The sequence below is a fragment of the Capra hircus genome, chromosome 24, assembly GCF_001704415.2.
Source record: "Capra hircus breed San Clemente chromosome 24, ASM170441v1, whole genome shotgun sequence".
NCBI classification, from domain to species: Eukaryota; Metazoa; Chordata; class Mammalia; order Artiodactyla; family Bovidae; genus Capra; species Capra hircus.
In genome coordinates, this window is record NC_030831.1 from 55068208 (window position 1) to 55081499 (window position 13292).

The 13292-nt window shown below is 40.4% G+C and overlaps 1 protein-coding gene across 14 annotated transcripts in view; it reads right to left on the bottom strand.

Annotated features, from left to right (window-relative positions):
• TCF4 (transcription factor 4) overlaps positions 1-13292 on the bottom strand; it is a 384420-nt gene that overhangs the window by 249048 nt on the left and 122080 nt on the right. For all 14 annotated transcript variants that reach the window (XM_018039407.1, XM_018039409.1, XM_018039408.1 and 11 more), the window contains 2 exons: positions 3742-3803; positions 427-523 (listed from right to left, as the gene is read on the bottom strand). In XM_018039407.1, coding sequence (XP_017894896.1) covers positions 427-523; positions 3742-3803 — 159 coding nt within the window. The remainder of the gene's footprint in view (positions 1-426; positions 524-3741; positions 3804-13292) is intronic.

Genomic DNA, 13292 nt, shown 5'->3' on the forward strand with positions numbered 1-13292 from the left:
TACAGGAATTTCCATGACCCCTTTCATAAAAGTTCATGCTAACACAGATTTTTTCTCATTGCCAACTGATACTTCTTACTTTAAATATTCACCACTTTCACTTCATCAGCCTTAACCCTGGAAAACTACTGCCACAACAATGAAATTAGGTTCTCCTAATTGCTTTACATCTAAGGAACACAAATTTTCCACGTAGATTCAATATCAGTGAAATTAGGTAATTCCACACAGTTGTAAAACTTAGTCCTGTATGCACTATTACCAAGCAAAGATCATCAATATTTTTCTGCAATTTAAAATTACGATAGTGAACTAGCTAAATATCTAAGTTCTTAAAAACAGAATCTCTGTCTGGGCTTGTATTCTATCTTTGATGGTAAAACATAAGCATTCCAAAAACTCATGCTAATTTAAAATTAGTCTTACTTTGTATTCTGGAATTGACAAAAGGTGGAGAGAGATTGTCATGTGACCCAAGGTCCCTGCTGGTCATGTGGTCATAGGGAGTCCCATCTCCATAGTTCTGTAAATAAAATAACAGCATAAATTTAAATTTGCCATGAATCAATCAGCATGTAAGTCTGACTACTGATACCTCTCTGAACCAAAGAAACTGGAGCCCACCATTCTCACCCCAGCACCTTATTATAAGAAAGCTGCATCTTCACAAGTACAGTGCATAAGAAGGGCTCTAAAGTTTGCAGAGTTCACATTTTCCCCAAAATCATAGTGAAACTGGGGGAATAATAATAATGGAGCCAATTGCATCAAGTTATTAAGATCAAATGAAATAATGCAAGTAAAACACCTGATACCTACAAAATATATTGTAAATAGTAATTATTATTTTGATAAGCCCACATTATTTTTTTAAAAAGAGAGCAAAATGTGCTATGGGAAATTTACTCATAACCTGCAATGAACTGCCTTTGGAAGGCAAAGGTAGGACCTTGTAAACAGCAGCATTTGGTTTTATGATACTGAAATTTCAATGTTTTATTATAGATGTTATTGTGGTTGTAAACAATTGGATCATTCCATAAGTAACCAGCTACACAAGAATGTTAAAATTATTATAACAGGACTATAAATGAATATCAGAATTTAAGCATAAATTCTGGATTTGGACAAAGTATGTCACAAAAAAAAACAGTTTTAAAGCAGACGGTAATCTCTGGAAATTTCTAATTACTATGATCATCTCATGGTTTAAAGGGGAATTTTAAATTAAAATAAGGTTTTTAAACTGCCCAGTCACTTGCTTTTAATGGAGGAGTTAGATAACATACAGGAAAGCATTAAAATCATCTAAATCATAGAGTTCAAATTTTAGGTTACTAAGGTACATAAGTGACCAGAAAGGAAAAAAAAGTCATGCTGCTCAGCTGGTTGCACTATCCATAAAGACTAAGTCAAATTTACTCAGAGGTATCAGTTGGTATGTTAGCCAAAGGGCAGAATCTGCCCACGTGAAAAGGACGGATACTGTATGAAAAATGAAAATGCACATCCCTCCACTAAAGCAGCGACAGAAACCTTAAGGTTCCAAACTAACCCGTTTTCAACCGCCTTTCCTCAGGTATAAAAAAAATTACCTTGAACGATACTGTGATGGGATGTTGCCAGTACATCAGGGCATAAAGGGCGTCACATTTTAAATATCTATCATTGCTTGTACACTCACCTGTTCTATACCAGACATTGCATAATACTAATTACCATTGATTAAGTATACTCACCCTACAGAGTTATTAAGAGCTTAATATACATTATCTAATTTAAACGCCAGCACAGCGTTTCAAGATGACTGGAAATATCACCACTTGAAGATGAGAAAAAAGAGACACCTGCCCCCTGGCTGTCCAACACAAGCCAGCCACAATAAGCTGTCTCATGCCAGCTCGCTGCATTTAGAAAATACAAATTACAAAATATTGAGTCAAAGTTATCCACCAATGAATTCCCTGGGGTGGTGGGGGGAAAGGCCAGACGATTCATGAAAACCAAATAAAAGTCAGGACGATCCTAAATGAACCTCCCTCTCAGAAGAACGACTGAAAGAACCACGTGTTGTGTTAAAATGAGAAAGCAGAAGACATTAAGTTCATGCCAACGAGCTCAACAAGAGAGGGACGTTCTGTCGCCTCCCACACTTGCTGTCATGGGGCATGGATTGATTTCTGCAACTGAGGACTGTAATGTGAGGAGGAGGAAAGATTTCCTCAACCCATCCATATAATGCAGGAGAATCTGAAACTCGACAGCTGGTGCAAAGTCTCAGCGAAGTTCCTGGTAAGCCGAGAGCTCTGGCTGTACTCTGAGACTAGAGCATGAGCCCCAGGGCCAGAGGACAGGTGGAAATGGCCAACGCGGCTTGCTGAGACGGCCTCCTTCGGACAGCTTGATTACCTTCCTTACCTCTTTGCCAAAATACAGACCACTCTCCACCCCAAATGTGTGCGAACATTACAGTAAATGTGCCCCCGCTCCCGGCCCTGCAGAACGTTTCCTCCATCTACACAGCTGCTTGGGGGAGGGGCAGCTGCTTTGTGTGGTCTCTACTTTTAATCTGGAGTTATATGTATTATTATAAAAACTGAGAGGGATTTCAGAAGGCCTAGCGATGACTCCATTGGAGAAGGAAATGGCAACCCACTCCATTGTTCTTGCCTGGAGAATCCCAGGGAAGGGGGAGCCTGGTGGGCTACCGTCTATGGGGTCGCACGGAGTCAGACACAACTGAAGCGACTTGGCAGCAGCAGCAGTAGCAGCAGCGATGACTCCATTAAAGACAGATTTTATATATATATAATCGTTCACATTTGAGTTAGAAGGAACAGGAAAGATCCTCTGGTTCAACTTCTTCATTTTAGAAAGTAGCAGTATGGGGCCCAAGGAAATGAAATGACACACCCAAGGTCATACACATACAAACACACACAGGGCCTAACCACCTACTCACACCCCATGCCATGGTCTTCACGTGATGCCCTAACAACCAAAAACCCTGGACAGGAATAGCAAAAATCTGTGAGCGAATAAGACATGTACGGTTAAGTACAAGCAACTTCTTTTCCAAATGACTCTGCGCCATGGTCTGTAAAACACAAAACTGACTTAAGGAACACTGACAAATGAGCAAGTCTGAAGAATAAGACTTGGTCCAAATCAGACCATATCCATTTACTTTGAAGTTTAACGATTTGGGGTTGTGTGTGTTTTAAAAATAAAAGCTACTTTCAATTAAAAATAAATAAATAAATGAACCCACTGGTGACCAAAGGCACTACTGGTGGTGGGACAATAATGTTTACGAAGTGAAACCAACACAGGCTTATTATGCAGATGATACTGGAAACTACAACTTCACAGTATATCTTCAGAACTATTCAGTGACCTATTTACACCAATATATTACAGGGATACTAGGAATTTTTTTTAAAGTTGCACCACCTACAAAAAAACAGCTTTCTGTTAACATTGGATCAGTAACTGGCAAAGCAAGGCCAAATGTTTAATGAAAGGGTTGTCTTCTGGTTAGCCAAAGTGGAAGGGGTGTCAAAATCAATAATAACATCCAATAGAGCCTGAAAAAAAAGCCAAACAGAAGCGGATCCTCATTAAACTCAGTATGCATATATAGCCATGCAGATGCGTGTCAGGGAGGAAAAAACTCACCTTCAGTTTGTCAATTTACATATGAGGATGTCTGCTTATGGGGAAAAGATTAGATATACTTACCCTGGACGGGCTTGGATGTCCTCCACTCCCCCAGGACCCTGAGCTACTTCTGTCTTCTACATCTGGGGACAAGAGAAAAATTCTTTAGGCTTTCTTGCAATAATTCTTTCTTTTTGTATATGCACTTTTAAATTAATGTTTCAAATTAATCTCCTGTTGCCTTTAATTAAGAATCAAGCACGAGGCTACCATGATGATAGTAGCTTCTGACCCAACTACTTAAATTAGCTCATTTAAATTCACAGCAGAAACAAACTGGACCCTCAGGAACCAGAGGTATGAACATAAAAATTACTTCCATCCTTCACAATGTTTCATAGCCTCAACTTTTATCAACCTGAAATTACACTTAAAATCTTACTAAAATCTTTTGGACAGGTTAAGTTAAAACTACACGAACACAATCTTAAAATACACACATACACGAAAGTTAAATCAGGTAAATATCCATACTATTAATATTATCAATATTAGCGGCATGCATGCCATAACGCTCCTAGACACTTTCTGTCCTCTTACCGGCTCAGACAAGCCACTCGAGGCCTACCCACCAGACAACAGACATGAAGAAAACACGTCAGATGAAAAAGTACGTTGACAGTAGTCTATTTCCATCAAGACATTCCAAGGATATTAGGAGACTCTAAGTTTCTTAGAACCACACCATCTCACTCCTTTTTTTTTTTTAAATAGGCACAACACTTGGCCTACCATCCTTAATCTGGACAGTGAAATGTGGCACAAAAGTTGTTAAAGCAATGTTTTGTTTTGTTAATTATGGCGAAATGACCTATACGAACTCCCGGAAGGCTGGAATTCTCTAGGCCCTGTACCAGCAAGTTCTGCTGCTGACCAATTTCGAGATGCTTCTTCAGTGCTTCAAGTGCAAATGCGCAGGAAGGGGAGTCTGACAGCCAAGTTCCCATGTTCACTGCTCAGAACATAAAAGTGCGCGCAAGATCAGTCACTCTAAATTTAGAAATGGCTTTGAGATTTTTGATGAAAGGCCCTTTCTGAGTATAAAAAGTTTCGCTGTTCTATTATCTTGATCACGGTGGGTAACAGACGGCCATCACAAGCTTCCTCTGACAGAACTGGAGGAGGAGGTGTGAAACTTCGGCTCAGGAGATGTACTCCCATGGACCGTGTTTTCTAACATTTCAGTAATACTGTTTCTTAATGCACTACTGTCCTTCCCTTAATTACTCCTATTTTATTATCAGCAGAAGTAATCATAGTATAATTAACTGACTTATTTGGGGGTCCAGTAGAGGACATGGTGTTTTAGAATATATTAAGAGATGGACTAGAAACAGCAACCAACAACTAGGACCACTAAACTTGAAATCTTATTTTTAACAAATATCGTTCCAGTTACTTTGGTCAGTCCTTCCGAAGAGAATGCAAAGGCAAACAGCTATCCCCTGCAGACAGCTAAAATCAGTGCCTGCAAGGGACTTCCCTGATGGTCCAGGGCTTAGGACTGCACTTTCACCGCAGAAGGCAAGGGCTGGATCCTTAGTCAGGGAACTAAGACCCCGCATGCTGCATGGTGCAGACAAAAATAGAAAAGAACACGAAATTTAAAAAATGTTTCAATAAATATAATCAGTGGCTGTGAGCTTTAAGAGATGTCATGCAAGCTCTGAAGAGGAAGTCTGGAGAAAAGGTACAATACTTTCCCCAAATTTGCTGTTTAACAACCCAACCTCCTAGCCCATCTACTGTAAGCTGAACCGGGGGACATATATAGAAAAGCGACTTAGAACTCTTGGGACTGTCACACAAGTAAGTTTTGTAGCCTATCTGGTTCTCGTCATCCTTAACAGCAAATCAAGTTTATTTTCTCACACACACACACACACACACAAAGGTATAAATGACAAAATCTATCAACCAGAAGTCTGCACATCTTGACTTCCTTCTTGCCTGAAACAGCCAACCTGGATTAATTTGAGAGATTTTCCTCTTAAACTTGGCCCCAAAGTAATGATGGAACAGCAGCGAATCTCTACGTCTACCATAAGATTCTGTTTTGTTTGGACCCATTTTATCCATCTTCAGAAAGGATTTCAAACATGAAAGGAAGGCAGAGACAAGGAGGAAAGGGGACCATAGTACTTCCTGGTCAGTAGTTTTGCCCTAGGGGTGATTATGGTCCCCAGAGGGCATCTGGCAATGTCTGGAGACATTTTCAGTTGTCACAACTTGGCAGGGCATGAGGGCGGGGTAGAGCTAGTGGCATCAAGTGGTTAGAGGCCAGGGACGCTGCTAAAGGTTTTATACATGTCAGAATACCTGCACAACACAAAATATCCTGGTCTCAAATGTCAACTGTGCCAAGGTTGAGAAGGCCTCTTCTAAAGGACAAATTCTATTAAAGAGCAAAAAGGAAGACTCGAGCTGGAAAGAAAAAAAGAAAAAGATGTACCAGAATTTGATTTATAATGAATACAACCTCTTACTAAATACACAGTGAAGTTATCTGAGCCCAGATTTAAGCCAGAGTGTTTCAAGAGACGTTCCTATACATCTTCTGTCCACAGAATAAAGGGAAAATGATGGTCAACCAAGCAGGCTGCTAATTAGCAGGCAAATAAAACACATCAAAACTTGAGTATTCCCAACTGGGCAATTTCAAAAGCGAGCAATCCACTAATTAAAAATGCTGGAAGTCTAGCTTTTTCAAAACAGGTTAAATAATGGCTGGTTTCCTTCACAAATAGATTCCCACCCCGTCAAATCTGACTGCTCTTTTCCCTTTCTTTCCCATTCCCATCCTCCTCATTTCCTGACCTCATGCTGCTGTACCTTCTTTTAGTCTTTCTTCCTCTTATTGCTTCGTAACAGACTTTTCCTTCAGGGGCCTCCTGCAAACTGAGAAGGTAAGGACACCTCTCTCGCCCTCCAAGACTTCACAGAACAATCGTATGACTTCTGATATTTTTTATTTGAAAGAATATCTGTACAACGGGTGCTCCTTGATCCAGGGCAAGAAGACTCAAAGCTATAGCGTGCACCGAATGTAAATATGTTATTTTTAAGACATTTGTTTCCATCTTCCCTCCCACTGAGCTTCATCAGACCTGCCAGTAAGTCAGCAAGCATTTCCTCAACAAGGATCTCAGTCCATCTCAAAGTGCGCCTGAGGACTGCCTATGTCTAATCACCTGATGTGCTCATTTCAAGATTAGCATCCTGGGGTCCATTGCAGACCTACTGATCCTGGATCTTTGAAGGTGGGGCCAAGAAAACTGTGTCTTTAACAAGGTCTTCAGGTACTTTTCGTGTACACAGGAGCTTTGAGAACCACCAGCCTCCTCCACTGGAAACACGAGCCAGATGCATACCCTACTCCGTCACCCACCACCTAACGCACATCTTGTCCTAAAATCCTTGCCCAGGTGGCCAGTTTCTGCAGCATTCAGTCCACATTGCCGTCGCATCTACACCCCAGTCGTTCTTGCCCAGACTCACTCTCTGTGTAAACCTTGCACGTGGCCTACACGTGGCCATCCCCTGCTCCCAGCTGGTGTACCTGGGCACCGCACACACTTTCTACCTCCAGATATTTGTACCCGCTATTCCTTCTGCCTGAGCTGTTTCTTATCTCTCAAAAAATAATACTAGTTAGTATTTTATGAGCTTAAATATGCCAGACACTGTGCCAAGCACTTCAATACACTACCAGTATCGCCATTTTATCTTGGAGGAAACTGAGGCTTAGACGGGACAGAAAACCCTCCCAACGTGACAGTAGATGGAAGAGCTGGCAGACACAGGGGCTGACCATGTTCAAGTCAGGAACATTCTCCACCACGGTCAAGGTCTCCCCGATAAGCAGCTCAGGTCTCTCTACAACCAGCTCGAACATAACTGCCAGTCCCTTCTTCCCATGGATGTATTTACTTTTGGAGTTTATATCCACTCTTATGTCCACAAAAAGATTATAGAATGAATACAACACAAATATATAAACCCGGGTCTCATGCACTGCAAACAGCTTCTTTACCATCTGAGCCACCAGGGAAGCCCCAGTCTTGTGTCCACAGAAGATTACTGAATGTATACAACACAAATACATAAAATGAAATATTTGAAGAAATCAGAGAGACTGGAAAATAAAAACAGGAGAACAATCAAGCTATATGTATGATGAGCTTATCAAAAATGTACACTGTGGGAGTTCCCTGGTGGTTCAGTGGCCAAGACTTTGTGCTCCCAATTCAGGGGACCCAGGTTCGATCCCTGGTCGGGGAACTAGATCCCACATACCACATTTCGCAACTAAGAGTTCAGATGTCTTAACTAAAGATCCTACATGTCACAACTAGGACCCAGTGCAGTGAAATAGATCAATATTTTAAAACAAAAACAAAAAACTTTAAACATACATGTGATGGATGGGATATTTGTGAGAGAGGGGTCAAAATTCTAGTGGGCATAGAGTAAAACAAGATTCATAGCCTTGGATAAAAATACCCAAACTTTCAGGAAAGTCATTAAGGGCGCACAGTCACAAATGAAAAACTGCCCAAGACAGAAGCCGCGTGGATACTGAGTTCTCGTGTCTCCCTTGTTCTGCTGTCACTCTCTATCCAAGACGGGAACACGTAAGAGGAAGACCACCACCTGGGCGGAAGGAGGCAAAGGAAAACAGAAAGTAGATGAGAGCAATTATTCTTCCCAAAGACTGACGTGGGCTCAATTGTTTCTAACTTATTTTACCCTAGACACCGACAGACTGAGTAATGTCCATGGTTTTGACAGTTGCTTTAGGAGGCAATCGGACCATCTACAAATTTTGATTTTACTTGAGTAGTTCTGCATAAGCCCCCTCTAAAATGCCTGACATTTCAACACTAAAATACAAAAACAAAGCATGGGTAGAATGAGGATCAAACACTCCTTTCAGAGAAAAGATATACAGAGATGAATTTTAATTTCTATGATTTCCCACCCATACTCATTGATTATTCAAATCTCCACTTTACGTGGACAGTGAGATCAAAACTATCCGTAGACTGGACCAATGTCCGAAAGCACAGAGCTGGAAAAAAGACCTAGATTTCAGCCACAGACTTCATTAACCAGCTCTACGGCCTGAGCCAGTCACCGGACTCTCTGAACTCATTGTTGTCAACTGTAAAATAAGTGGTTTTGATTTCCATTCTTAGAAATAGGGCAGCCTAGTATAGTGGAACAACTCTGCCACAAAACACTAAGTGTAGTAAATCAGACAGAGAAAAGACAAATATCATGTGATGGGGCTTGTACGTGGAATCTAGAAAGCTGATACAAATAAACTTATTTATAAAACAGGAATAGACTCAGAGACATAGAAAAGAAACTTATAGTTTCCAAAGGGGAAGGTGGGAGAGGAATAAACTAGGAGTTTGGGATTAATATACACACTACTATATATATATAATGCATTTCCTAGGTGGCTCAGTGGAAAAGAATCCACCTGAAATGTAGGAGACATGGGTTAGATCACTGACGGGGGAAGATGCTCTGGAGAAGGAAATGGCAACCCACTCCAGTATTCTTGCCTGGGAAATTCCATGAACAGAGTAGCCTGGTGGGCTACGGTCCACAGGGTCAAAAAAGAGTCAGACATGACTTAGCAAGTAAACAACAACAAAAAAATATATAAAACAGATAACCAACAAGGACCTAGCACAGGGAAGTATACCAAATGTCTTGCAAGAATCTAAAAAGGAATATATATATACACACACACACAAATGTATAACTGAATTACTTTGCTGGACTCTGAAACTAACACAACACTGTGAATCAACTATATTTCAACAAAAACTTATAAATCAATAAATACGGCTTTTTTTTAAAAAAATCACTAAAAAATGATGGATTAAAAAATTTTAGTCTTCTTCTAAACCCAAATGAACTGACAAGATAGTAAGGAAATATCCAGCCAAAATCAAAGTGAAGGCTGGAACCCACAGAGGAAGAAGATATTCTTTTGCCCTGAGGACAACTGCCAATCTAGAAACTGTAATGGCCTCTTGGGTCAAGGAGAACAAAAGTGAAAACTCAGCATCCACCCAGAGCAGGTATCTAATAGGAAAAAAAGGAATAATAAGGTTTCCAACCTCAAGGAGTGATTACTAAAGTAAACAATTGATACTTAGACACGTAGCAGAGTGTGTGTGACAGTCACGTTAGTCGTGCCCGACTCTTTGCGAGCCTATGGAGTGAAGCCCATCAGGCTCCTCTGTCCATGGGATTCTCCAGGCAAGAGCGCTGGAGTGGGCTGAGCCTCCTCTAGGGGCTCTTTCCAACCAGGGACGGAACCCGCATCTCTTACATCTCCTGCATTAGCAGGCAGGTTCTTTACCACTAAGACAATCAAAACACATAAACAGGCAAATTGTGATCTATTCAAGGAAACTGAGTTTCACATTTTTATGGCTGTTCGTTCTGCTTAGTGGGTCTGAGATTTTCAAATAATCTCCTGGATTTCCATAACAGCCAACATGTTTGAAGTAATCAAATGCCACCTTCTCCATGAACCCCCCTACAGCACAAACACGGTGAGTATTCAGTGAGCCTTAGATTTGAGTGACTTCATTTACCTTTCAAATATCGTCTTTTCATCTCACCATTTCAACATAATTCTGTATGCTGTATAAATGATATGCTTCCAAAAGTTATGTCTGCTTACCAGAAGTCCAAGGTAAGAACACAGGCTGAATATTATACAAGTTAACCTTGATTTGAAATAAACAAGTGTGAGGGTTACCTAACTCTGTTGATTTGGGGTAGCTCTGTGTATCCATCCTTTCCTCATTGAGAAACCAGATCATGCCACACCACAAAGATTCTACAGTTTCATGAAGTCAGAACAACCTAAGTGGTATTCTCTGCTGCCCTAAAGCTCTACAAATTCCCACTCTTGTAGAAACATAAGGATTTCCTGATAAAAGCTTCTACACACTCAGAATGCTTCCGGAGGTTAAGATTGAGTTCTTCCTGGAAAGACAGTCATTCTGAGGCATGTGGAAGTCTACATGGTCTTAAGCCCTTCTCTCTGCAATAACAGACACTATTAAATCTCCTCCACACCCTCACGGAGACTCACAGACTGCATACATCTGTGGCTCCTACTAATTTCCTAGTCCAGGAAGAACCCTTGGCTGAGCCCTCCACACAAACTGAGATGGCATATGCTCTCCGTCAGTGCCAGATGAATTCAGAGTTCAAAATATTTCATCAGCAAAGAGCGTGTTAAGGATGTGCACATTTTCATTAGCACCCAGTATAAGAAGAAGCCTAAGTACAGTGATCTGAAGTCCAGTTTGAGTCCAAGGACAGAGGCAGGAAGAGCTGAGGAGCTTCAGATACTGACAAGGACTACACCACCAAGACCACTTCTTTCTGCTTCTGTAAGAAACAAGATAGGCTCCAGAAGGAGTAATCTAAGCCGTGGTGAGAAACTTTCAGCACTTTCCCGAATCTGACTAAGCAAAAGATGATGACTGCGGTGATGTGTCCCACGCACATTTTAAGATACTTCAAATACAAAGAACAGGGACGTGAGCGTTCCATTTTCAGAGCATTGTCCACCTGGCATCTCAGTGCTCGTGGATTTCCCTATTAAATAAATTCGAGAATTCAAAGGTCAAGTATAAGATGATATTACATTACAGATCATATACATAAACATATAAATAGTAGAAGGAAAGGTAAAATATGGATACACTGGGAGGGAAAGTATAGAGGAAAATTTGTTCAGAAAGGAGTTATTGAAAATTTTAGCTTTTATTAACCACCAAGTTAAACTTCCATTAATACATTTTTTGAAACACTGAAACAGTATTACTTTCCTTAAGTTCTAGATAAACTATTTTTCAAAAATGAACACTAAATAATCCCAGGTGATTAAAATATGGAGTTAACTGCACTTTACAGTACTGTTAAACAGGAAAAGCATTTTCATATAACATGATATTAAGATAATATGGAAGTAACAAAATAAAACATGTAACAATTATGTTATAAATGTCAGTGGGGCTTCATATTGTCAAATTCAGAAATCTTGAAAATTCAAGGTGAGTAGACAGTTATATTACGAAACTGAGACAAAAGTAACAAACTCTTTATATCAATCCATATAATTTGGAAGTATCATGATAATCTAACTTGAATAATATTCTAATTTGAATAACCTAACATGCAATACAGAAATTCCATTTTCAAATGTTTGAAACAAATCAGTCAGGGTCTTCTTATTAAAGAGAAGCTCATCCTTTCCAGAGCTCATCTCTCCAAGTTAGGTCCCAAAAAGAAGAGAAGCCACAAATAACTGAGGTAAGACTATAATAATGTGACACCTCCTTTGACTTTGAAATGTAACTGGTCTAAAAGTTATTTAATAAAAATCAATTTTACTAAGATAGTGCTCTTGGAAGCTAGATATATTTCAAATCAGGTAAGAAGAAATTGAAAGTAAAATCAGCATATCATTTAATTCCAATATTAAATAGATAAGCTTCAAAGTACCTAAGTTAAAAGCGAATATTAATAACTTGGGGAAGTTTTTAAACTAGATGCTTAGTACCTTTTCAAGATGTATTTACAAATGAACGTCACAAAGTGTGAGAAATAAAAGGTAAATGCTTCAGAAAACAAACATGAAACAACGGAGAAACACATTTCAAATCCACTTGGTTTTTGGACTTCCCTGGTGGTGCAGTGGCTGCGAATCCGCCTGCAGTGCAGGGGACGCAGGCCCGAGCCCTGGTCTGGGAAGATCCCACGAGCCGTGAGGCAAGTGAGCCCGTGCTCCACCTACCGCCAGCTGTACTTCCACAGCAAGCAGCGCAGTGAGAAGCTGGCGCATCTCATTGGAAAGCAGCGCCCACTCGCCACGATTAGGGAAAAGCCCGTGCACAGCCACAGAGACCCAGCACAGACGGAGATTAAACAGATGAACCAAACAGATACATACGCTTCATTTGTAAATAAAATAGAATATATATCACTCTGATAACAAGTACATGTAATTATACCAGGGTTTTCTAAATCCGACAGGGACAACAGAGGATGAGATGGTTGGATGGCATCATTGACCCGATGGACATGGGTTTGGGTGGACTCCGGGAGTTGGTGATGGACAGGGAGGCCTGGCGTGGTGCGGTTCATGGGGTCGCAAAGAGTCGGACACAACTGAGCAACTGAACTGAACTGAATATTTATGATGCAAAATCCGTAATACTGTAATGACTTAAGATGTACAAACTGATATTTTAAATGCCTATTTGATCAATAATTTATTAAATTTATTCCAATAAAGAAGAAAAAAGGGTCAAGATGAAACACGTAACAGTTTTCTCTTTTCCTCTTCTCCCCTCTGCCTCTTCTCTCCCTGGGGTGTCATTTGTGAGGCTCTGGGAAAGGGCTGCTGGCTTAATTGAAATATTTGTAGGCTGTAATTGCTCTGCGAAGCCACAATGGTCCACTTCTCCCAAATGGCATCCGTTGTTCCTCTTCGCTTTTTCTTCTGTTTCCTTTTATACTTTAACAAA